General features: G+C 44.3%; 2 protein-coding genes and 1 long non-coding RNA gene across 6 annotated transcripts in view; 1 reads left to right on the top strand and 2 right to left on the bottom strand.

The window, feature by feature from the left end:
* LOC149350287 (low-density lipoprotein receptor-related protein-like) overlaps positions 1-5569 on the top strand; it is a 64232-nt gene extending 58663 nt beyond the window's left edge. For all 4 annotated transcript variants that reach the window (XM_089579291.1, XM_089579293.1, XM_089579290.1 and 1 more), the window contains one exon: positions 2312-5569. In XM_089579291.1, coding sequence (XP_089435417.1) covers positions 2312-2449 — 138 coding nt within the window. In that variant the 3' untranslated portion in view covers positions 2450-5569. The remainder of the gene's footprint in view (positions 1-2311) is intronic.
* Dus2 (Dihydrouridine synthase 2) lies at positions 5570-23657 on the bottom strand. Its single transcript, XM_089579296.1, has 14 exons — positions 23610-23657; positions 14277-14507; positions 14092-14137; positions 13763-13854; positions 13619-13662; positions 13282-13342; positions 13090-13203; positions 12416-12573; positions 9447-9612; positions 9233-9354; positions 9000-9164; positions 8850-8937; positions 8206-8273; positions 5570-5700 (listed from the first exon to the last, which is right to left on the bottom strand). The coding sequence occupies exons 2-14, from the start codon at positions 14391-14393 to the stop codon at positions 5586-5588; spliced, it is 1356 nt and encodes a 451-aa protein (XP_089435422.1). The 5' UTR covers positions 14394-14507; positions 23610-23657; the 3' UTR covers positions 5570-5585.
* LOC149350286 (uncharacterized) lies at positions 22063-23203 on the bottom strand. Its single transcript, XR_016289443.1, has 2 exons — positions 22809-23203; positions 22063-22412 (listed from the first exon to the last, which is right to left on the bottom strand). It is a non-coding gene; the product is annotated as an uncharacterized LOC149350286 (long non-coding RNA).
* Positions 23658-25720: the final 2063 nt, after the last annotated feature.

Genomic DNA, 25720 nt, shown 5'->3' with positions numbered 1-25720 from the left:
CCGATGCGGATCCGGCTCTGCGTTGAGTGCAGATCGCAGCTTTCCATGGTGTTGCAAAAGCGAATATGGCAACTATTTTTTCCCTGACCTCCAAAGAAAAGGATACTACAGTTTGTTCATTCCACGTATCACCTGAAACCAAAAAAGACGCAAGCAAAAAATTTTACGCCTAGCACAAGCATACACCAGCGTGAAAGACTCGTATGCAGTCCATGCGTAAAAAGTGCCAGCACAACCTCGGCTCGTATTTTCTGAAAGGAAGGGGTGCAAGCAATACTCAAGTCAGTTACCACCACTGGACGTATCCTGGCTCGCCCGAAAGAACGTCATCCAAAAGAAAAGGCCCAAAGCGTTGTGTACAAAAAATCCTGTTCTCAGTACCCGGCGTTGTGGTTTGGAGCAAGAAAGTATTTCAAGGGAACGATGAAGCAGCACAGAGTTGATGTCAAAATGAGCGAAGTGCAGTGGCCTAGCACTGCGAGGCATGTGACCACAGGATAGTGACGCAATCATTGTGCTCTGGAAACCATGCCAAATACGCGCACAAGGCTGCTGCTTCACTCGTGGCGCATTCAGCAGATGCCAGAAAATATTAATCGCTGCCTCGGAAACGTTTGCCCTTCCTAGATCTGCAGTTTAGGTTCAGTGACCCGGTGGCCACCTATTATGTGTGTTTTAAAGCCAAGCTGCAATTCGCCCACTGCCACAACTTGATGAAGAAACCAAAGGTTGTGAAACATCGTGTTTTTAAGCAAAAACTTGGTTGGCATTCATTTCTCTCTTAAATCTGCATCCGAAATCAGACCGACATCTGTCGAACGCTTTCATTTTAATCACTTAGCTACGATTAAACGAGATGCCGCATATGAAGAGCTCCGATGCTTGCTTGCTTGGACACGTCGAACAGAGTATAAAATAACTAACCGAGCTTTGCTGGCCGCGCCTAAGCTGAGGAGAGCGACACATGCTTGAGCCTTTATAAGGTTTCTGCAGAGGCTAAGAGAGCATGTTTCTACTTTTAGATGAGGTGCTTCTTGACAATGGTTACTCGCATCTCATACGCGAGAAAATCGAAGGAACTATGTAATGGTTCAGCCGTGCCTTTTTGACAGAAATCTCTAGAGATCACGCAAGGACAAGCTATGCATGCAGCCGCTCTGACGAAAGTGCTTCAAGCAGAGTACGCTTGCTTTGGTCCGCTTTAATTCTCCCTCGTCACAGCAGCGAGCGGTTGCACTGCGAGCTTATGATCTTGTGGAAAACAGTGGAAGACGACGCAGTCGCGGCCGTAGTTGTTCGTGTACACGAACACAGACCAGTACCTCGTGTTGAGCCTGATGCTCAAGGTAGGCTGACACGCTTTGTACGTCGCAACGCACGCAATACGAGGAACAACGCACGTAGCACGAGACACAACACTGGCCGAAAGCTTGCTCGGGTGTGCCGAAGTATCCCAGTCTCAACGTGACGTCACGTTGGCCGACATGGACGCAATTTCCCTCTCTGCTGTTCTCCTCTGTTGCGCTCACGCGGGACATTTAAACATCGCGCTTTCAATTGATGATTGCGCCACTCTTTTAGCCAAAATCGAAAAAGTAACTGCACAGACGTTATAAGCAATGACACTGCTTCAAAACCCTAGAAGGTTAGCTGATTCAAAAACCGCCTCAGTATCCCTTTAATGTGTCTTATGATATGAAGAAAGTTTCTGTTGAACAGCAGCGCTGTCTTCATGTTGATGAGTGGAATGGTAGAACAGCAGTAACCCTTATTAGTATGGCAATGCGCATAGGTGCTGTTGTACGAAAGTGCGTGAAAAGGCAAACAAGCATATATTAGCATAAAAGTGATGCAACAGTCCCTAAGGCGTGCCAAGGTCACCATTGCATTGTGCAGTGAAAGATCTTTTTTTTTTTTTCTAGCTGGGCCTGCATTTTTATTGTTTAATTTTACGGGCATGCAATTGCCATTGCAAGCACATTACGTATTCCAGTCCTGGAAACATCTCAAGTGCATCAAATGATCAAAGGAATTGTTCTGGAGAAAATGTTTTAGTATATCTATTGCGGGGTCATCTTGGACTCGTAGCTTTTTTTTATGTTGAGTCAGAGAAAAAAAAACGTCGGGGAGCCTTTATTCACCCCTTTAATATATACATATTAAAACTGAATATGTTACTTATGCTGCAGAGTCTGCTGCAGGACTGAATGCTACCAGCCACCTTATGAAAATGGCATTTTTTTTTTTTTTCATTGCACCAGCAAGTGAGGAATCTGTTACCCCTAAAGCTTGCCTTGCTGTTTCCTTGCAGTTGTTGATGGGGACTAACCTGGCTTTTGAAGACACGGAGCCAGCCCCTGGAAACAGCAACACACTCAATGGCCTTGAATCATTTCCCAGAAAGCCCTTGAAGACTGCTCTGATGGGGTCATGGCTACAGTCAGTGTGATCATCATCCTCATCGTCACTGTGCTGCAGCACCAGTGTTTCTGGTAGCAGCTCCTGGACTGCCAGTCTACAAGTCTAAATGGCTGTCCTCTACATGGTGGATTCTTGTTTAGTTTTACTTTGTTGATTTGCCATTTTTGGTGTTCCTTTTACAATAACGACTGTGGCACACAGTCATGTACAAACAAGGTACAGGAAAGCAGCAGCGTTGTCGAAAAGCTTTTATTTTTTTAAACTTTGTGAGAGGAAGGGCATTGCATAAAATGAGCAGTTGAGCAATTGTTCACTTGACACCTTGTTTCTATGGCTACAGACCCTAAAAGCATCGAGTTGAGGAAAGTCTATAATGTGATCTCTGTTTAATGGTCAGAAGGTGGCTGTTTTGGAAAACAAATGGAACTGCCAAAAAAATGGGTTTTCAAAAAAGTGCAGCTTTTTGCGAGGAAAAGAAAAAAAAAAGGGGGACAAGTGCAGACCTGACGTGCAGGTGGCTTTGATTTCAAAGGGCACTTGTGTAATAGGTGCAGGGTAGCAACACACACAACAAGCTTATTGTGCATGCACCACTTGCCACCTCACACTGTGATCTTATTGTGTAAGAGCAATGATATGCTAGAACATAATGCAGCATTCTTATCTCTCTTTTACTATTTCTCCAATTTTTTTCACATTAATTCATTGCGTTTTTTAATACTGTGCTTAATGAACACAAGTGATACCTGGAATCACTGTAGCAAACTATATAGTGGTTTTGTTGAAACCAATACAAGGATAAGAAATGGTTGGCATTGATGCTGTAAGAACAAAGATGCACTCAATGCTATTACTTTTGTTTTGCTCTCTGATGGCGGTTTGCAAACTTTATTTTTGTGTTGCTATTCTGTGCCTCTGGTGAGGGGAAAGAGTATGTGTGTGACCACTGTGGAAAGCTTCAAGGACTAGCTGTAGTGTGCAGCAGGTGGTGTGCACAGTACTGTTCAATGCATTCAGTGTATAGGTGACAGCACTCGTTCGATGAACACCATAAAGAATTTGTAGATAAGTTTAGCCACAGTGCTCAAGACACTTAAAGCCAGCAGTGAACTGTCATTGTGAATAGTGAATGGATGTCAAGTCACAAGAAATGGCAGACCAGCTGCATAAACACCGTGCATAATTTGGCATGTAATCAATGCTGCTGGCACAGTGATACTGTTCAGCAGCAGGAAGTGCATCATGTTGCAGTTGAAACAGCAAATTGACATCTTCTCGCAACAACTGAAGCAAATCTGCCATTGAAGTACTAGTGAACAGGTCGTGGCGTCTGTGCTGTATGCTTCCAGAGTTGCGTACAGGTGCCTACAGTAGTTTTCAGAATGTGAAAGTCTCACCAAAAACGGAATTTTTTCATTGGTAGAGCTGCTACCCAACAGAGAAGTGCACAGCACACCCTTCAGTTCGTGGCTAAATGCTTAGATGGGCAACCCGTTAAGCTTTTTCACGATTTCCACGTTCCGAAAACTTTTGTGGGGACCTGTACACAAGAGGCTAGGAATAAGACAATGTATATACGAGCCACTGGCACTCCGCCGCATGAAAACAGGCTCTTAGCTTCCACGGTTTTCAAACTACTATATCCCAAAACAAAGCCACTACACATACACTGAATGCATTTAAACAATACTGTGCATAACACCTCTGTGGTGTGGTCAGTTCTCACGCATACTTCGTTGCAAGCCCGGTTAGGTGCTCTCTGCTGGTTTAATCCACTTTCAGCACTTCTGCACCACCTCGGGTTCATGAAAGAACTGGGTGGTAATGTTTGCTAATAGTGTCTGTGGTACATGCATTTTGACCATGTTGGCAAGTGCATTGCTTTCATTCTTCTTTATGTAGTCATTTTCTGAAGCATCAAGACAGCCTCACTAAAGCTGAAAGAGATGCTTGTAAACCTGCGCAGTTGCCAGAATGGTGTGCATGAATATTTATGGATCAAGCATTGATGTTCAGTGTTTGCTTTTTATGAAAGTTCAGTCTGTTGCAAATGCTGGTAACTTTTTTTTTTGGTTCAATTCTTTACATCTGTAAAGTTCTTCCAGAAGTCTGCTACAAAGATAAGAAAAACGAAAAGTAATGCACACTGGACTGCCTTGTTCATATACTTGTTCTCATAAAACAGTATTTAAGCGTGTGTGGAAAAGTTTTAAGATCTGAAAATGCGAGCATGTTGTATACGGAGGGCGGTGTTTCCGTACAAGATGTCTCAAAGTGGAAAGCAAAGCTAATAATTGTTGCTCAGGATTGTTTCTGTTGCACGCAAACAGTACACAGCCTTTATTTAGAAACTAAGCTGTCCAGATTTGCAGATTTTTCATAAAAGTGCTGCGAGGTGCAGGTAGTACTTAATTTTCTCATAGAATGCATCATTGTTGGTGTAGTGTACCCTACTTCTGGGCATTTGTTTTAAAGGTACAACTAACCGTGGCAGAGTTCTTAAGTACTGTAATGGAAGGGCAAGTACATACTAGTCTTGCAGACCATTAACAACTGTCATACCGGCTGGATGTTGGAGTGGTAGGCACATAGTGACATGGTGTAGTGCTGAAATTTGTGCCCAACAGCTACAGTGTAATTAGTGGCTAGCCTCCAAGAAAGCACCTGTGCCAAAACCAGTGCAACTGCGACAGTTTGGTTTTACTCGGATATGCTGCAGCTTGAGCTGTTTATCTTGGCAAGCAACACAGGGCATTAACTCTGCCATGAAGAGTCTGTTCCATGCTAGCCAACGTTCATTTACCTGCTATACCAGTCAAACATGTTTCGCCATTTTGAGGCAGATCAAGCCCTGACAAATGCGAACACTCATTCTAAGAAAGAATAGTGGATTTTGTGCTTTTGTCAGGCCTTGATAACTTGCATTTTTGAGCTTTCATTTTTGTAGATCTGTTGTATACACAATGTAGTGTTCTAGTACCTTGTTTTATCCCTGCCACTGCCGTTTCAAATTTCAGAATGTTGCAGAGGTGCGGCAAACCAGAGTTTTAGATTTTCGTTTTTGGTGGCTGCCAAACTGGCAGCTGTCTGAAATAGCTTGTTGTGTATTTCAAATTATTTCCACAGAATATACATACTCTGCAAGAAACACCTTGTTTCCATCTTTATTCAACTGGCATGCCTGCACTGTTGCCCTTGATTTTGGAGCTGTCAATCAGTCCAAGGGCATAGAGGGCCACAAGCGCAGTGGCCTGCTCAGCATATTTCTTGTTCTTCTCGCTGCAAGGCATTCACAGAGTGCATCAGTCACAAAAACTCAACATAAGAGGCTGTACCACGCAGTTCGAAAGTCTCTGGGATTCCGAGATAGATCCTCATAGAGATTACAGTGAAGAGTCAATTTAGGCATCAAAATCACTGTCAACTTAGCTACAGTGATTTCACCAGATTCAGGTCAACCACGTAAATGTGAATTTCAGTACAGTATGTTGTTGCCTATGAGCATCTCCCCAACCAAAGCTCCACATACAAAAAACAATTTTACCCAGAATTCTCACACTTTATTCATACTTATAAAGTGGAGGCTGAACTTGTATCTACGCATGCATAGACCAATATCAGAAGAGAGGACTTTTTTTTTGCTAGCCTTCTTGCTTTCACAAACACAGGTGGTCACCTGCGGTTACGCTATGCTGTGATAAAACTCGTTCAATGTTAACCATTCTTGACAGGGTGGCAGTCCAAACTGACCTAAAATCAAATACTGCACGGTTCACAAAACAGTCTATTATCATTGTGCAACAATGGTTGAAATGGGCACATGTGACTTGTCTTACAAGTTCACTGCTAAGAGCAAATACAAAAATGCCCTTGGTAACATTCACACTTTAACAAGGCTCACACTGTTGGAGTGGAAACAACTAACCAATAGCATAGCCTCATTTTTATGACTTATACCCCTGAGATACACAAGTGAATATCAAGCAAATGAAGCCTCCATTAAAACACATCAAAGTTTGAAGGAATTCAGAGGAACTATGCTGCAGGATGTTTTTTGGGCATGAGCTTGACAACCTACAGTGCTACACCTGGTGCGCACAGGTGTAGCTGTAGCACTGTAAGAGGGTTCAGTCCCTCTTCATCACTTTGTCTGTAACAAACAAGTTAGGGCTAGTTTCCAATCTACTCTGTTGAAGACATGTTTTTCAGGCAAGAAAGAATGATTTGCAGAAAACCGGCCGACCCAACTTGCACGCTTCTGCAGTCGCATTGTTGGCAGCATGAAAAGTAAAATTTTGCTTAACAAAAGCTGGGCTGAGGGCAGCACTGATTGTTTTTAAGTTCCATCGGTGTACAAAACAAACATCGGCCTGCAATTGTCAACTCTCGCTGCGACGGCCTTTAGGCAATTTGGTTTGGGTGCTATGAAAAGCCAAGTGGCATGCCACTTGCCAAGGATGCCATGTGTATGAATAACTGCATAGTGCATCTAGCAAGTGTTGGCCTGCTATGAGTACAGTAAAAGCTAATTAATTCGAACTTCAAGGGACTGGAAGAAATATCAGAATTATCCAAAAGTTTGAATTACTGAGTGCCCCAAAAAATACTTCAAAAACTAAGTGGTAATGAATATTTTTTACAGTTCCATCAACTGCACCCAAATGGTAAAGGCCTCCGTGACCTGATTCTCGCAGCAATGCAATAGCAATGCAGCCTCTTTGCAAATGGCACTGTCGCATGCGAGGAGGCTCCATCGCACAAACTGTGATCAGGGAGCAAGAAACACGTGGACGGACGCGAGGGAAGCTCTCCAGCAACGTACTAACTGGCCAGGTGTTGAGCTCATAAGAGCAAAACCAAGACTATGTGGCCGCACTTTTTTCGGTGGTAGGGCAACACTGTACTGTATAATTCAGGCTTTAGGAGGGCAACTGACGACCCACAATGCCGATCATATCTTGATGATTTAAAAAGCGTCCGACACATAGAATTGCATGGTTGTCTGAATTATCTGAACTGACAACTAAACGGAGGTCAAATTAGCGAGTGTTATAGTACACCCTTAAGCAAGTAGCTAAGTGGAGCATTAAACGACAATCTTTGGTAGCATTACTTTGAAGGTTTCCTAACAGAAGTTGTTTTATGAAGGACGCTGTAGTGAAGGGGTCTGGAAATTTCGACCACTGAGGTTCTTTAACGAGCACTGACATCACACAGTACACGGGCCTCTAGCATTTCGCCTCCATCGAAATGCAACCGCTGTGGCCGGGATCGCACCCATGTCTTTCGGGTCAGCAGCCGAGCGCTAAAACACTGAGCCACCATGGCAGCCCCCAAAAGGAAGTGAAATACTGCCTTAAATTGCAAAAAAAAAAAAAAAGTGTCACGGACTCATTGAGCTTGTTTTTGATGTCAACTTCCCATCACCTTCACACCTGGTGGCTATTCTGTTAGAAAGCTCCGTAACAAAACAGGTCCATTTCAGCTACAATATTTCTAATCTTAGTTATGGCCGACCACTCCACTGCTTTTCCTACTTTAGCGCATTTGCCCACCAGTGCTGTTTTACAATGTGATGCAGAATTTATTCACTGCATAGCCAAATCTACAGCACTTTGTCATCATGCGCAGCCATACCAAAGTTTTTTTTTTTTTCTTTGCAGCAACCCAATTCATCCAAATCTTGTAACAAACAATGCACAATTTTTTTTCGCAAAAATAACAATACAAATAACATATTAGCCACAGACTACTGTTTGTAATGTAAATAATTCTCATACTCACAGGTATGTGCTGGAATATCTTTTCCGATTGACTAATACAACAGAGCGGAAGCTCTTTTCCATAGATTCCTGAAACCAAATAATCACTTAGCGTGCATCCAATTTCAAAAGGGTTTATAGTTGGATACATGTCGGGAAGACAGAGGCGAATGCCCCTCAGAGGCGGCCTTCCAGTCAACATTGTTGACTGGTTCATGAAATCTTGGCAGCAATGAAGCAGAGGCTAGGCAGGAAAGGGAAAGAGACGGTCCTTTGTCGCCATGCCATAGGGAGAGTATTGTTTGCTGTTCGGGCTAGGATTGCGGAGGGGTGAAGGGAGAAAGTTGGAGAGAGGGTGCAGGGTTGCTAGTGCTGAGGAGCCCACTACACGGGTGCACGGCACGAGGACAAAGGACCACCTCCTTTTTTTTTTTCTTGCCTAGCCTCTGCTGCATTGTCAAAAAAAGCTGTCTGGGAGCTGCAATATTGTTCACTGGACTGTCATGAGCACCTCACGCTAGCACGGTGGAAGCGGAGGCGAAATCGGTTTCCGATAACTCCCTCGCCCGATGTCATGACAGTCAGTCAACGCCATTTGTCAGAGGCCCACCTTTGAAGGGTATTTGCTGCTGCCTTCTTGACTTGTATCCCACAGCAGTAACTTACTGTTTTGTAGACTGGATGCGGATAATTGTTCTTCCGTGTCCAATTGATCAGCACAGTCTTTGGGAGATTTGCCATTTCAAACATATTTCTGATGCATAGAAGGAAGCTAAAGTGAGCATCTCCACTTACAACACTGCAAACACTGCATACCTGACAAACTTTGCTTCCATCTGCCACACTTCTTCGTCGCCAACTTTGCATTTCTTCAGCACTGGCTCTGAATTGTCACCATTGCTAAGTTCCCTCAAAGCCTTTGCCCTTGCCTGGAGCTTTAACTGTCTGGAAGCATGCTTGTCTTCCATATTCCAAAGTACACTGCAATATAAACATTGTGAAGAATGCATACACAGAGCATCAACAAGAGTTTACTGGAAAACTAATACCATATTTCCTCCATTTGTTGGCTTGCCAAGAGTGCTTTGCCTCTGTCACTTTCCTGGAGAGAGCCAAGCATTTGCTGAACACAATACTTGGTATTTGTTGCCCTGTTGTCATATTCGATTGCCTGTTACAAAACAAAAATGCAGTTGAAAGGACGTGTTACACATCTTCGTTTCACCCTCTTGAAACATGACATAACAGCAGAAGCACTCTTACATAGGCAAGGTACTGTTCTATGACGTCGTCTATGGGTTTCTTGCCTTCTTTCCTGAATATGGAGCAGTTGCTCTCTGCTTGACGAGCCAGCATCACCGAGGAAGCCCCAGTGGCCTGACGAAAACGATCAATGTCTTCATAGCAGGTGATTTCTCCAGATCCTCCACTGCAAATGGCCAAAACATGAACTGTTTTTCTCTGACCGTAAATTATCAGAGCACTACCTTTTATTCATAAAAAAAAGTTTTATAAGCCTGTTCACTGCTTTCACTGAAAGAGCACGGAAAAGGTGTTAAGACTTGGGAATGTTTATGATGCGGCTGAACAGTCCAGGTTAAACGCCCTAAGGTGCATGTGGGCTGCAGATTAGTTTTGACCACCTCCGATTTGTACTGACATCACACAGTCTGCTTTTTTTTTTTTTCCTATATTGAAATGTGACCATTGCACCCAGGATTTGATCCCACGAGACAACCCATGTAGAAGAAAGGGTGCTTCATTGCCACGCCTTGGCACCCCAAGAGGTGGCGTGCTCACTTCTTGGACCCACTTGCATTTGCGTCCTCACAGTGAAGTGTGCTGCACATGTTCTTATGCAAACAGTGTCTTCAGGGTTTTTTTTTTCTTTTTAGCTAACAGCGAAGTGGATGAGATATGTACAAGCGCCAGACCAGTCCGCATAGCTGTGATGAAGTTTGGGCGGCTGTGTACAGGTGGTTTCTCGATGTTTGATCACAGAGGGTTTCTGTTCGGCCCCATGACTATGCAGAAAGCAAAGAACTTTGCTTTTATATTCACATCAGACCCGACGTCTACGGTAGCTCTGGTTGGCTGCAGCTCTTTAAAAATTGCCTCGAAATTGTGAGCAAGGCAGTCAGTGGTGAGAGCTGTGCAGTGGATGTTCATGCTGTGAACAAATGGACTGCAGAAACCTGGGGTGACATCACAGCAATTTACTAATCCCACAATATTTTCAAAGCAGCAGATGAAAGTGCGCTGTGTTCTGTGACGTCAAAAACAAAACTATCTGGAGCTGGTCCCTGCATTCTTATCTATGCTTTCCTGGAAAAGATAATGTTATCACGCAGCAATATAAGGCTCAATATTAGATGCTAAGTTTAGTCACAAAAGGCCCACTCACTGGGAATTACTACAAGTCTAAGAAGTATTAAGTCTAAGAACGGAACAGAGGACCGGAGGCAGTGAACCACTTCTAATAGTATGTGTGCGAGTGCACAGACCACTGAACTAAATATTTGCAAACAGGAACCAGAAAGATTAACTCTTCGTGCTGTTTTCTCGCCTTTGTGTCTGTTTCAACCCTTTGACACAATATATGTATACAACTGTGTACAAAGCAAATTCACAGCTTTTTCCAGGAGTGGGCTGCACCTAGCAAGGATTTGTTTCTTTCAGGTGAATTTCACATCCTTCAATTCGCAAACAAGCTGGATTTTATGCCATACAGCAAGTGCAGCAAATATTTCGTGAAACAGCGAGCATGGCAGCACATTGCCCACCATTTTTATGCAGACATATATTCTTTTTTTTTGCAATTTCAAGCATAATGTACACCTTTAAAACAAATTATTTCCACAATCCTACAGATATTTACCTGACAAGTCGCAGCATCTCGATGTTACTATTTTCATCAATTATGAGACCATGTTTGTCTTGCACAAAGTGTCTTTCTTAAAGGAGTATAGACACCTAATTTTGGTGGCATGCTCTCTTCTCTACAATGATGCGAAAGACACTACTTGCATGAACCACTGTGTGGTATTCGGCTATGACCACTAAATAATTTATCGAATTTTTCTGTCATGCTGTTTCGGTTTTTGTTTCAACAGCTGAACGATGGCTGTGACGTCAAAGTGTGGTTATATGTTACGTGAGGCATAGAAAAACGGCAATATAATCGCTGCTTCATCATATGAATTCATTAGAGTACTGAAGCCAGTCTTCCTGAAGAGCTGCAAAGACAACGAATGTAGAAGCAGCGATTTTATTAGTTTTTTCATTCCTCACGTCATCTATAACCACACTTAGATGTCACAGACATCGTTTGGCTGTTTGAACCAAAACCGAAACAGCAAGAGAAAGAAATTCAATTATAAATTATTTAGCGTCCGTAGAATTCCACGTGGTAATCCGTGTATAATAATGCCTTACCCATCATTACAAAGAAGAAAATACACACCCAAAAGTTAGGTGTCTATACTCCTTTAATGCCTGAATTATTATTTAGATGGAAATATGTTTCATTTTGATGGAAACAAAAAATAGCATGTCGAAGAATTAAGGAAAAACACCCTAGGGAAATTCTGCTTGTAGCTTTTAAATTGCTCCATCATTACAACACAAATAACGTTAACATTTTGAAGTGGCTCCGTGAATTATAAATGCGGTTGGCTAGGAACACTGGAAATTCAGCACAGACTTAATGGACCTGACCAAGCTTGGTACACAGCAGAGGATAAACACGCTGTCCGCGAGGCTTGTGCAACTCAATGGCCCTAGATATTTCAACACATATGCTCGGGAAGCGCCATGCCAGTAACGCCTTGGTTTTTTGTTCCGTCCGTACACACCCCTAATCACTTCAGTTTTGCGCTGGCTGGCTGCTCACTACATCTTGCATGTCGGACGCATACTTTGTGGCCAAATTGAGTAGTAATAATCTCCACCCCTCAGTTTTAAGTCACACTTTGACCTTTGCCAGGCCCAACGTGGCAGAAAAATAAAGTGATAAAAGGTGGCATGAGGGGTAAGCTGCACTCAGCTTTTCTCCATTTTCTCCTCTCCACCTTCCAGATAAAGGCCTGCCGGCAACAAATTTGTGAACGGGGCCCATGTGGCGAGACGAGTTTGAAACCCTGGTATACACCTTCAACACATCTACTGAGGGATAGAAAATTCCGGCGATGCCTATTTGGAAATAGCATAACTTAGCAGTATACCAAACTTACTTTGCGATGACAGGAATGTCAATGTGCTCAGCCAGGGCCTTAATGACTGCATTTCTGTTGGCATGCTGTGGTCGTTCTTCTTTTGTACGTCCATGGACAGCAATAGCTTTCACACCAGTAGATTCAATTAACTTGCCCAGAGCCAGTGTTTCTTCAAGCTGTACAAATATATGAAAGAGTGGTAGCAAAGAAAATCTGTGTTCAACTCAATGACAAAACCTGGATATCTGTGTCAAAATACCCAACCTTATTCACACTACCATGGTACAAAGGGCCAATGATCAGTTTGTCAGCCACAGCATGCTAATCATATTGTTTTCTAACAGAAACTTAAGTTTACCGGACAGTATTCAACATTTTCATTCAACCTAACAGAAGTCTGAAATGGTACAGCTAACGCAACAAGCTAGTCTTTCAACACGCCCACACAACTCAACATGCCTGGAGCAGCTCACACTACATACATATTAGTAGAAGAGGTATATGGATGACCAATTACACGATACACAGTGAAAAAGAAACATCGATAGCTTCTGGAAAGATCACCATTTCTCTGCATTGTAAAGGAAGATTTACAACTACAAGCTCTTGTTCCCTCTGTGATACAAGGCCAGCATATAGTAGGAAGGACATCTGAAAGATTAAATTCCAGGCACTGAGTGTTGGCATTGTACCTTGTCAAGAACTCGAATCTTGCAAGTAACAGGCAGGTCAGTGCTTTGAACAAGGGCTGTAAGGATGGCTTTCACCTTGTCAGCTTGTGTAAGCAGGGCTGCACCCATTCCACCCTGCAAAAAACCAGGAAGAAAATCACTAAAACTGCCAACCACATTCAACCTAATAGTTTCTCATGCTACTGACAGGACCTTAATGGAGAATTCCTTTGGACAGCCCATGTTCACGTCTATCCCAGCCACGTCTCTCTCACTGAAAAAGATAGCTGTGCATGAGTAATACAACTGTAAAAGTAAAAACTACTTGGGTGAGTTGGTCCATGATTACACCAATTACAGTGCAACAGACAGGACACAGTTGCACTGTGTTATGTCTCTTGTGCTGTATCCTGTTGTGATGTAGCTATGGTCAACAGATCGCAAGACATGCATTAATGCTCCATGAACAAATCTGGTTATTCCATTTAAACAAAGAGAGTTAAGGACCTGGCATATGGTGCCCCCAGTCCAGTGAAAGTGCTATACTTACACCAACTTTGCAACTTGAACGGCTCGCTCAGGATTGCAGGTTCCCTAGAAAACCGCAAGCAATGTTCACAACTAGAACGTGCTCGTTATTTCACTGCAGTGCAGCCATAATAGTAATGCCACTTCGAGCAAGCCAAATACTCACTATCTGCAGGATGTTTCGGCCTTTCTCCTTCTCACATGTCCTGAACACGATTTGGTGATCATCGTCGACAAAGTCTATAGTGCCCAGTACCTCTAGAAAATGGAAGTGCGAATAGTCATATGTGGATATGCCCGGTTGCGCACAAAACAACACGTGTCTTACATTGGGACCCAATCAGCACTACCACTGACACAGCGTTCTGGTGCAACGAAGAACGAATTGGCAAAGCGTGCAGTTCATGCTCTCTAGGAGCTGTACAAAACTGAGCGAGGAGTTCCAGTGCTCAAAACACTGGCAAGTATAATGCGCAGCTGCGGAGGTATACTAACTATTATCGATGCGTTGACACTTCAGCAACCGGTAGTCGATGAGCTCCTGAAAGAAAAGCACATGACAATTAGCCTGGAAACTGGACCTAATAAAACCAAGGTATTTATGCCAGCGTCGTGTGCGAGCAAATATGACAACAAGCCATTGTACGGGCACGTGAACAGCTACATAGTGAACACAATACCTCCGTGTAAACAAGGTCGGCTCCGTAATGCAAAGCAAGAAGTCGCATGGGCAACGTCCCTACTCTAACCATCGGAGCCAGTATAACTTTGTTCCTATAATCAACACTTGATGTCATGTTTCCTTTGCCTCTGTGTCAAAAATCACTGTGAATTTAAAACACTTTTTGTCACGGTAAACCATAATAGTGCAACTCTACCACGCGTAATCAACTTGCAACGGTAATAGCGGCACAAGCGTTTGCGGGACGGCAGGCTGGAAACGCTGATTGGTCAAAAAAATATGACGTCATACGCGTGACGTCATAGGTCACGTGATATTTAATGACGTCATGTCCGGTTGGGGACAGGCATGTTTTCCCTAGATTTTCCCCCGCCACCGCTCGTCAGCGGACGGGGCTGCTCGCGAGGAGCCGAGAGGCGAGGAGGCAGCGTGCACTGCAGCGTTGCCTCCTCGGCGTGTCCCCGTCATGTCTTTCGACCCGCCGCGGTGGCTCAGTGGCTATGGCGCTCGGCCGCTGATCCGAAAGACGCGGGTTCGATCCCGGTCGGGGTGGTCGAATTTCGATGGAGGCTAAATTCTAGAGGCCCGTGTACTGTGCGATGTCAGTGCACGTTAAAGAACCCCAGGTGGTCGAAATTTCCGAACCCCTTTCACTACGGCGTCCCTCATAGCCTGACTCGTTTTGCGACGTTAAAACCCCAATAAACCATAAACCCATGTTCTTCAGTGCGCGCGCGAGATTAAAAAGCGCACCTGTCGCGCTGCGCTGTCACACTGCATGCCTGCTTCCGTGCATTTCTTGCGGACTCCTTTCAGTCATACTTAGCTATACTTTGACCAAAAGGCTTCTTAAACAGTTATTTCAAGTTTTATTGCTATGTATAAAGAATATGTTTGTAGCAGGTGCGTGAGCCCGAACAAAAGAAAACTGTTTTTATTCCCCTTCAGTATTCCTGCTTATCGAGACTTGAGTATTTATATGTTGCAGTACATCTTTTTTCAGGCATCACAACTGATGTTTCGATGTGTTTGGTAATTGACTTCATTGTAGCTTCATACTTGCACCATTTAAACTCTGCACATAGCTCTTTTTTCACAAAAGGAAATGTGATTAGGTTTCTGAATAGAGCTGTGCACGGGCCGCAATTTCGAACCCGCGCCCGGCCCGGGACTTAACCTACCGACAGGAAGCCCGGCCCGACACTGAAGGACCCTGAGCACGCTCGTGCTCGGCCCGACCTGCAAAGCGGCGACGACACAAAAAGAGAATTTCAGGAAAATGAGTTTATTTCAATGACATTCAAATTTTGACCTCGCATTCCAGATCACAGTTTGGGATTATACACAAGACACAACGCATAAAGGTATAGATTTATCACTCTAAATATGCAAGTTGTTCATTGATGATGGCTTGATCGAAACAAGAGCGGCGCTCTTTCATTACGAATCCTGCGGCGCTGAAATTTTTCTCGCTGCTTGAATTGGTGGCCGCAACGGCTAATACTTCCATAGCAAGAGAAACGCTTGAAGTATGAAGGGGAATGACAGACGTGGTGTCGTAAGCCATGGATGGCGTGCCACAACAGGAAGACTTTTTGACTTGTTAGAGGATAAGCGAGCAAATAAGCGACAGGGCGGCGCTATACTGCGAATGCCGATGTGGCCGCGACGTCCCTGCTTGTACTATTCACGGGAAGGCACGGTGCTGTGTTCACTTTGCTGACAAGCGATTACGGCGAAACGCAGCACTGCGCCAGAATAGTACAAGCTGAGCCGTAGTGGAGGCGCCAGTGACATTCTTCTAATGCTTTTCATGTGGTGCCCCCCCCCCCCCCCCCCTCCTTCGCTCTCGCCCGCGACTATTGTCCGTCTCCCCGGCCGGAACCTGCCGGGTAGGCGGACAAGAGAGAAGGCTGCCGGCTCTGCGGTGCGCTGCGAGTGGCGAGTGGAAGAATTTAACCTTTTCCCGATGTGCTGCTGCAGCGCTACTCCGTGACCCCGCGACCTCGCGTGCGCCGTACGCAGCCCTGCCTCCGCTTCCCAGAACCATCCTTTCTTCTTACAAGGCGCCCAAAACTGGTTGCTTTGCCCCAACGTTGGTACTTGCTAGAACGAAAAATGCGTTTCTAGCCCCAGCTAGCTTTTTTTTTTTTTTAGCGTTTGTACTATCTTCCCGTCCTTGTACATGCCCTCCTGGATGGTCTAGACACAAATCACTTCCTGCTTTGCATGCAAGACGCCCAGCGCACCACAGCCATATTCGCACTTCCACATATATGATACATGCTTTGCCCAACTTAGAGCCTTGGGCGTTTGGTTGTGAGTAACACCGTATGGCGCGTAATGCATTCCCATCAGGCAGAATTAAAATATGAGAAAATTCATCGCAAGATATATTTCCTTGTATTCTCCAAGTAAATTACTTCTATACTAACTCCTCCCTTCTGAAGTGACCAAAAGATAAAACAACTCAGCGTGTAAAAAAGGTGAATGCAAAAATACACTACTTTTGTGCAAAATTCACAGGAAGTGCACTTAAATTGCCACAAGTGCATGGCCAATTAAGGAAAAAAAAAAACAAGGGCAAAGGACGGAGACGCACAACAGGAACACAGGACGACGCTGTGTTCTGTGTTCCTGTATTCTGTGTTCCGAGTTCTGTGTCCCCGTCTTTTGCGCTGGTTTTCTTTCTACAATCGTGAACCAATTAACTCGCCCAGCTCTCCACTCTACTGGACCAATAAGGCATCAAGCTTCACAGTGCATTAGTGTTATATCTTACGCTACATATTTTCGAATTGTTTTTGCTCGGCATACACGTCTTTCATTTGCTTAGGAAGAAAGCAGCGCAGTCAAGAAAGTTACTCCCTCCTGCCAGCGAAAATTTAAAAAATGCGGTTTTTTCAGCGCCAGTATAAAATCTTTGCATGCTGACGGCATGTTGAAATTTTCGTTAATGCACCGTAATAATTATCTCATGAAGCCCCAGCTCTTGTGGCCCAGGACGAAGAGTACGATGATTTATGGCAATATTTGAGGTGCATTTATGAGCCAAGTTCTTAATGCTCTAACATTCTCCTAAGCAAATAAAACTGAAAATTGTGATAATTTTGATAATGCTTTATGGAGCTAACACTACCAGGACGTGGTAAATAAACAAAAAATAAATTCTTTGATAAAGGCCTGTACGTGCTGCTCATTTATTTCATGCTGTCCATTTTCTCAGTGCAGTGTCTTCTTTGATATGCATATTTCTGGCTCATTACATACTTTGCTTCGGTTCACAATTCTTCTTTTAGCTATATTTCATCCACTTTCCTGCCATAATCTCTATTCAAACGTAATTTGTGTAATTTTGCTTTGTCCGGGCTCCTGCAATGTTCTCTTTATTTTTATTTTATTTAGAACATACTGCAGGCCTACAGTAGGCCCAAGCAGGAGGGGCGAATACATAATATATGCAAAAAAGAACAGGTTTAGCAAAATTGAAAAATGTTAAATACAAGTTGTAACACAAAATACAGCAATAAATACAAGGCTCAGATGCAAAAGTATATATGAATGATGTGAAGACCTGTTTCAAGCTGTTGCACTATAATTCAGTCTAACCTCCTCGATCACGATCACCTAAGCCTTTCCTTATCTGTTGCCATACTTTTTTATGGAAACACTTAAAAACAAAGCACCATGATCTATTTCAGTATTGTTTTATTTGCCGATCTAATTTTTTCGAAGATAACATGGGATACCAACTCCCCTTTAATGTCCCCGTTCTCGTCTCGAAGTCGCGAATTTTTAGATGTGCGCTCAGTATTCTCGTTAGTGCATTTGTGCTCACAAGGGACTATAACAGCCAACGCGGCTAATACGCTAGATTTAATCCTGACAAATCGATCTGACATAGTCTCACCTATTACATACCTGCCAGGCATCAGCGACCACTTGCTAATGCACTATGACATTAATCTAGCCACTCCGAACACTAACAAAAAGAAAAAAAATAATAATACGAGACTACAATGGAGCAAATTTTCAGGCGATAAATAATGAACTATTTTTTTTTATCGATGCTTTCCCATAGCTTTGGTGTCCGCAGCATTCAAACCAACTGGAGCATGTTCACAGCTATAATCACCCAACTCACAGAACAATACACTCCTGAACGCACTGCTACCACCCACTCAATAGCTCCCTAGTGTAATAATCACATTAAACGTTTATCTAACAAAAAGAAAGCCTCTACCGCATCGCAAAGTTCTCGCCAACTAGTGAGCGATCGGACTTCGTATTCAGCGGCTTCCAACATGTATGTTCAGGCGCTCAAAAGCGCTAAAAGCACTTCCACTCACATGTAACCACCAATGTCAAAAATTCTGGCGGGTCATTAATCCTTCCACCGACGATAGTTTTGCGTTATCTGACCCGTTAGGCGACCTCATCCCTTCCGACGTTCGCGTCACGATTCTTAACCGCGTAATCACTGACAACTTTACACCCATATCTGATGTATACATATGCCTACAACTCACCACTTCAACTATGTTTTCATGCCACCTATAACTGTTGCTCCTACTGGTGTGAATAAGCTTATTGATGGACTCAGTGTTCATTCCGCTCCGGGTTATGACTGCGTTACTTAAAAAGCACTGCAGCTTATTCGCCCATTATACTAACCAAACTTTTCCAGCATTGACCAGTCAACGCTGCTACTGAGTGGAAGATCGGAAAGGTGGTTACAGTCTACAAATCCGGCAGCAAAGCATCCCCTATTAATTATCGTCCCATATCCCTTACCAATACTTGACCCAAAATGTTCAAACATATAATATTCACCAACCTTGTTAACTTCCTTTCATTGAACAACTTTTTATGTCAGCGCAACATTGTTTTCGAAAACTTTACTCTTGCGAAACACAGTTAATATAGTTTACACATGCATTGCACTGTATTCTAGACCTATCATCAGTAACTGGCTGTATATTTCTGAATTTTTCAAAGGCTTTCGACGATGTATGTCACAACCTTTTGGCTCACAAACTAAAACATCTTAATATTGACTGTAACTTATTGAAATGGATTGAATGTCTACTTAATCGCTCACAATTAGTTATTGCTTACGGTTATAACACCTGTTTTACAGAGGTGTCTTCCGGAGTTCCACAAGGTTCAGTTCTTGGACCCTAGCTACTGTTCCTGATCTAACATTAATGATCCCCGCTCTCTTATGGATTCTCATATTCACCTATTCGCTGATGTTTGCGTCATTTTTAGAGAAATAACCAACACTAACAACCTTACATTACTTCAGTCAGTGGCGGTCACAGAGAGTGGTTTTAGGGGGAGCGGACAGACTGCTGTATATAAAAAAAGAAAAAATAGAAACAACGATTTTTCGTTTTATTTGCACAAAAATTTGTTTGCGCTTTGTTATTGAAAAATAAATGGCGAAAGGTATAGACGTTATACCATTACTCAATCTTTGAATGTTAACGCTTACGCGAGCAATATTCATTTCGATACCAGGCGAAACGAGTCGACGTCTGAGATAATTGCCACGACATGTCCACTAAGGTCAAAGCACCTGCCCGGACATTTCACCAGTGGGGTTAGCGGCCTTCATTTATCAGTTCTGGGAAGTGGCTTAATTTGTTCTGCCCTCAGTCCCCAAGGCGGCTGGTCGGCGCTCCTTGTCAAGCCAGAAAGGGATGGTCCCCTCGCTTGCGTCGCTGTGTCCCTGGTGGGATAAAGACATGAATGGGTGGCTCCCCCCCCCCCTCCCGCCGACGAGGTTGTTGGCCACCGCAACCGCAGGTAAATGGCACCGCCGTCGCCGCCGCGCCGGCGGCATGGCAAGACAACGGTGGCGGGAACTTGATTACTTTTGTATTTTGTAAATAGTGTACAAAGCTCTCCCCTGTCCTTTCTTGCTGTCGCTCCCCTCTATACTTCTCCTTACTATCCTCTCCCTTTCCCTGTCGTTTCCGCCGGCTGCAGCTCGGGTGCTTAAGATATTAGATAGCAATTGACGCAGCCGGCAACACTCTTTTGCTTCCTTTTTTTTTAAAAAATAAACCACTACCGCCAAGGCAGGAACACGATACCTAACAACGTGTAGAACGTGGAATTGTGTGAAATAAGACAGCCGCTAACAAGGTGAACGTACAAAGCAGGGGACTACTTGACGAGACCGCCACTGACTTCAGTGCGAAGAATGGTGAATGCAGCTATATATGAACAAATGCAAAGTCATGCGTGTATCTAGAAAAACTTCCGTCCCACCTCACTACTACATCGATAACATTTCGTTGGAATCAGCCTCATCATATAAGTGCATCGGCGTCCACATTACTTATTATCTTAACTGGTCTCTTCATACCGAGAACATAATTGAAAATGCTAATCGCATGCTTTGCTACTTACGTCGCAACTTCTTTAACGTTCCTTCCAATTTGAAACTACTGCTTTATCAAACACTAATACGATAAAAACTCGAGCATGCAACACGTGTATGGCACCCTGCTCATGACTTCATTAATGATCTTGAGCTGGTGCAAAATAACTCTGTGCGTTTAATCCTTGTTAACTACAACCGCACAGCTATGAAGTCTAATATCTGCCTCCCATAACTGACATCGCGTAGAAAAGTGTTTCGTATCACCCTGTTCCACAAGCTGTACCATCATCCCGCTCTTCGTGATCACCTCATCCCCCGCACAATTTCTGTATCCCGCCGCATTGATCATGATCACAAAGTTGGAAGTATGTCATGCAACAGAAAATGCTGCTCGCAGTCATTCCTGCCGCGAACCTCATGCGACTGCAACCACCTTACCGCAGAAGTTGCCGGCACTGAAAATTACGAGCAGTTCCGCGTAGCACTAGCTAACGTTGTATATTCAGGCGCTGTTTAATGTTCATGTAATCAACTGTATTTTTCTCTCAGTTTTAGTATATTTACCATTCCCCCTGTGTAATGCCACTAGCCCGTTGTGCTCTAAGCGGTGCGGGCCGGGCTCTATTATTTTACTTTCCTTTTAGACAAGCCCACCCTAACATCTGTGTAATGCCACTGGCCTTGAGGGGTAAATAAATAAATAAACAGAGTAATATGCAAGCCTCTCACACAACATTCACTAATATTTCTTTCTTTCTGTAATAACAATTTGTAGACAGCCTAAAGGCTCATATTTCACTGACGTGAAGGTTCATTTTTCAGTCACAGTTCCATACTGTAGAGCGCAGGATAGCGCTTGTGCTGCATAGTTATTCTTCTGTGTGTGTCATTGTAGGCGCTATTGTTTGTTTTCTCAAGTACTATGCACCGTGTATCCCAAACTGAAGTTCTTCTAAATCTTCTTTGATATTAGCAGTTGCAAATTCAAGCCTTCTGCAGGATTTGAAGGCGGCCCAAGGAGACGAGGACTAATTTTATGCATATGCAAATGTAAACAGCTAATCTATCTGTACTATTGTAACTTGCATTCTTTTTTGCTTTATGTGCTGTTCTTATATTTCGTGCCATAATGCTGAATGTCGTGATTTTTGTATGTATTATAGTGTAAATTGATACTGTATGTCTGCTGTCAAAGTGTTTTCTTTTTCTTTACTGTAATGCGCGATTGTAATGTTTATCTCTTATATTGTTTGGTGTACTTTCCATGTTCTTTTAAAGTACCAACTTGTTTTTCCTACGTTCAAAACTGTCATCTAATGGTCCCCTGGGCCTTGTCAAGCTGTGTGCACAGCTTTTAGCCCAGGGTGACCAGCGAGATTTTTCTGGTAAATAAAGTGCATTGACTGATTTATTAATTCATTGATATGCAACTTACAAATGATTGGAAATGAGGGGAACATGTGCACAGGGCGGAAAGCGCGTGGTCTGCCAGGAAACACTGAGGTGGCCCCGAGAAGGGCCTTTAGTAAGGACGACATCCGTTTTGTGCCTCTTCACTAAGCAGCGACGACACGGCGTGCGCAGTCCTCGTTTTGCACGAGCTGTCGAAGCAATCCTTGGTAAAAAAAAACACGAGGGAACAAAGTCGTGCTGTGTATACAGATGCGATCGCCTCGTGGTTCCATTCACGGCGAACAACCATCCGGCAAGCCTGGCTCTTTCGACGGATTCAGGAAACGACTGAAAAGAACAAAAGTAAGGAGCGAAGAAAGGTGCACTGCTTACAGGTTAGAACACAAAAACAAAGCTAGGCGCTGCACTCGGTTAACCCATTCAACGAGGCGTGGCGTGAGCTTTAAATCCGATTTCGACAAGGCGTGAGAAGTCGCTAAAGAAGCAAAGGCACACTGCACTGAATGAATGATATAGATAGACTAAGCGCAAGTCATAACTTCTCTAAAGCCACACTGCACTCGTTTAACCCTGCAACGAGGCCTAGCGCGGGTTCTGATGTCTGGCGCCGATTTCGACAAAGAGAGGGAACACGGCCGCGAGATTGATGCCCGCAATCTTCCAGGAAGCAATGAAGCGGCCCTGAAAAGGGCCGTTTGGAGCAGCTCTTCAACGTCAACCTACAGCGGCGTGGCGGCGAGCAGTAGGCCCAGCGTCCGCGGCGAACAATGACATCGGCTTCCGAGAAGCATATCCAGGGAACGACGCTGCAAAAAAAAAAAAAAGTTTCGTTACAAGCACCGCAATTTGGTGAGTCCTCAATGCACGAGAAAACTTGCGACAATGTAGTTCAGTCCTTACCTCAGGGTTGAGAATGCGCACCCCCGACAAGCGCGTCAGCGTAGCTGTCAAACGGCGGTCCTCAAAGCGCGCCTGATGCGGATCCTTGTAGTGCCGCGGCAAAAACTTTAAATACGAGCACGACACTAGCCACGTGCTCCTGGGGAAACGGCGAAAGCCGCAAGCAAAAACTGCACAGAAATTTCAGCTGGCTGTCGCCGCCGAGCGCACCACGCACGAACGCCATAGCTGCACACGCCTCGAAACGAGCGCGCCGAGGATCACGAAACGAATGATGATGATGATGATTGCTTTGGGGTATTCTTGGGAGGGGATACTGGTCCCGACGTATGTTGGCCAGTTGGTGGCATCACTCTTGGGGACCAGGGGAAGGGGTAGGGGGATGTAGGGAGGGGAGAGGGGAAACGAATGCGGCATGCCCGCTCACCACGCACGCGCGGCGGGTGCACCTAGCGATTCCCCAGGCGCTCTAGGGAGAGGTCGAGAAAGGCGCGCTGACGCCACGTCCGGTTGAGAACGAGGGCGAAGTCAAAAAAAAAAAAAAAAAAAACGTCACGGAGAAGCGCATCCCATCGACCAATCAGCGTTTCCAGCCTGCCGTCCCGCAAACGCTTCTATAGCGGCGGCGTCTACGATCACCACCTGACCACCTGCTGGCCAAGTGGATTGACATGGCACACACATGTCTTGATAGTACACCCCACCAGCGTTGTCGTACACAACGTTGGTCGTACACCACTTCTTTTGACGGCTTATCATAAATAAAAAAAGTAATGCGCTTGTGTCAGTTCTCTCACAATTTTTTCAGTAAAAACAAAAATTTACGTAAAAAATTGTAAAAGGTTGACGTGAACGCAAGAAAAAAATTTAGTTGATTTTTTTTAGGTCAAAGCGAAACATACTTTTTATGCTTCCAGTTATATTAAAAATGCGATGCTATGCTTTATTATAACTAGAATAAATAAAGCAACAACAAAACGCATAGAGCTAATATACCATGGAGGAAGGAAAGAACTGATCTACTAGTGGGCTGGATAGTGCATTGAGCGCCCGAAAGTGAAGCCACCAGAAGTAAGCGGCCTTGCCCCAGTTCCAGTTTCGTTTTCCCACTTACCATTTCGTCTTTTCACCATTCTTGTCTTTTCCCACGACACTGCGTACCTGTTCCGCCGTCAACTGAGCGAGAAGACCAGCAAAGTCTTCGGGAAAGACGTTTCAAAAATAGGGGCCCATTCATGGGTCCATTGCATCTCAATGGACGACACTAGCAGACGACAGGACGTCGCTACACTCGTATGCTCAGACACCTATTATTTAGCATTTGTAGTCATTGCTGCGGTACGGGCATGGTACAGGGGTATCATTGCGTTTTGCCTGCTGCACAAACTACGCGTGCGGTTCGAACCTGGACGCGGCGGCCGCGTTTCGATGGAAGCGAAACGCAAAAGGCGGCCGTGTGCTGCGCGATGTCAGTGCACGTTGGCCGAAATTACATCGGAGCCATGTCCGGAGCCCTCCATTACGGCACCTCTTTCTTCCTTTCTTCTCTCACTCCCTCATTTATCCTTTCTCTTACGGAGCGGTTCAGATGTCCACCGAGATGTGAGACAGATAGGTTTATTGGGGTTTAACGTCCGAAAGCAACTCAGGCTATGAGGGACGCCGTAGTGAAGGGCTCCGTAAATTTCGACCACCTGGTGTTCTTTAACGTGCACTGACATCGCACAGCACACGGGCCTCTAGAATTTAGCCTTCATAGAAATTCCGCCGCCGTGGCCGGGATCGAACCCGCGTCTTTCGGGTCAGCAGCCGAGCGCCGTAACCACTGAGCCACCGCGGCGGGCTGTGAGACAGATATACTGCACCATTTCTTTAAAAAGATACAAATTTCTATTTGTATAGTACCTTTTGCGCCTCCTATATATCTAATTTGACACATATATTGTTTAAATACCATGAACTGTTTCGCCGTTTATTATTTATTTACCTTGGTCTCTCCTACCATGTCTCTACCGATCACCAAGTGGGAATTCCGACCCTACCTGCCTCATCGCCACCAAATTCGGTCCAATTAAGCTAATAAAATCTATCCTTCCGCCCTATCCCTACCTCGGACACTATAAAACATGCAAGGCAAAACTAAAAAAAAGCAACAATCCAAACACGTTAGCACCACGCGCGCATGAATCCACTCTGATCTTGAAAGAAAAAGAAACAAATGCAGCGGTCTCAGTGCATCTCCACGCGTTCATTGTTTTCATGTTCATGTTAAGCACACATAAAAAATTTGGGAAAATGATGTAAAAGTTCTGCAGTTTGTCACGTCTCCTCTTCTGCATTGATATGTTTCAACTGTTCCAGTTAGCCACCTGTGAGTAGTTTGAAAAATGGCGTATCTCATGGAGCTAGTAATTGCGCGTTTTTATCGTGAATATTTTCAAAAATTTTCCCGCTTCAACCGCTTGCGGTGAAACTGCACACAGAGATTGCGTATTATGGTAACTTTTGTATCGTAGCAAGTTTTACAACGGTACTTACTTAGTTGAGCCGTGCATGATGCGAAAACGTAATCGTCTGCGTAGAGATCGGTGAACCGAAACCCGCAAACGCTGTTTTTTCGCCGAAGGGCGACAGTGGCGCCATCTGTTTCCTGCAGTGGAAAGCGTCACGACACGGAGCCGAGGTAGCCACCCTAGCCGAGGCGAGCGTTGCAAGATGTGCGGACCTTTGAATCA

The sequence above is a fragment of the Amblyomma mixtum genome, chromosome 3 (assembly GCF_055824585.1).
Source record: "Amblyomma mixtum isolate Tamu chromosome 3, ASM5582458v1, whole genome shotgun sequence".
NCBI lineage: Eukaryota > Metazoa > Arthropoda > Arachnida > Ixodida > Ixodidae > Amblyomma > Amblyomma mixtum.
The sequence above is the reverse complement of the archived record's forward strand: the minus strand, read 5'-3'. Positions and strand labels throughout refer to the sequence as shown.

Excerpts from the sequence above, each read along its gene's own strand:
- Dus2 (XM_089579296.1), bottom strand. The coding sequence starts at position 14,393 with ATGACATCAAGTGTTGATTATAGGAACAAAGTTATACTGGCTCCGATG. Across the intron at positions 12,574-13,089 it reads AGATTCGAGTTCTTGACAAG|CTTGAAGAAACACTGGCTCT; the intron begins GTACAATGCCAA and ends ATATTTGTACAG. Across the intron at positions 9,165-9,232 it reads CAACAAATGGAGGAAATATG|TGTACTTTGGAATATGGAAG; the intron begins GTATTAGTTTTC and ends TTTATATTGCAG.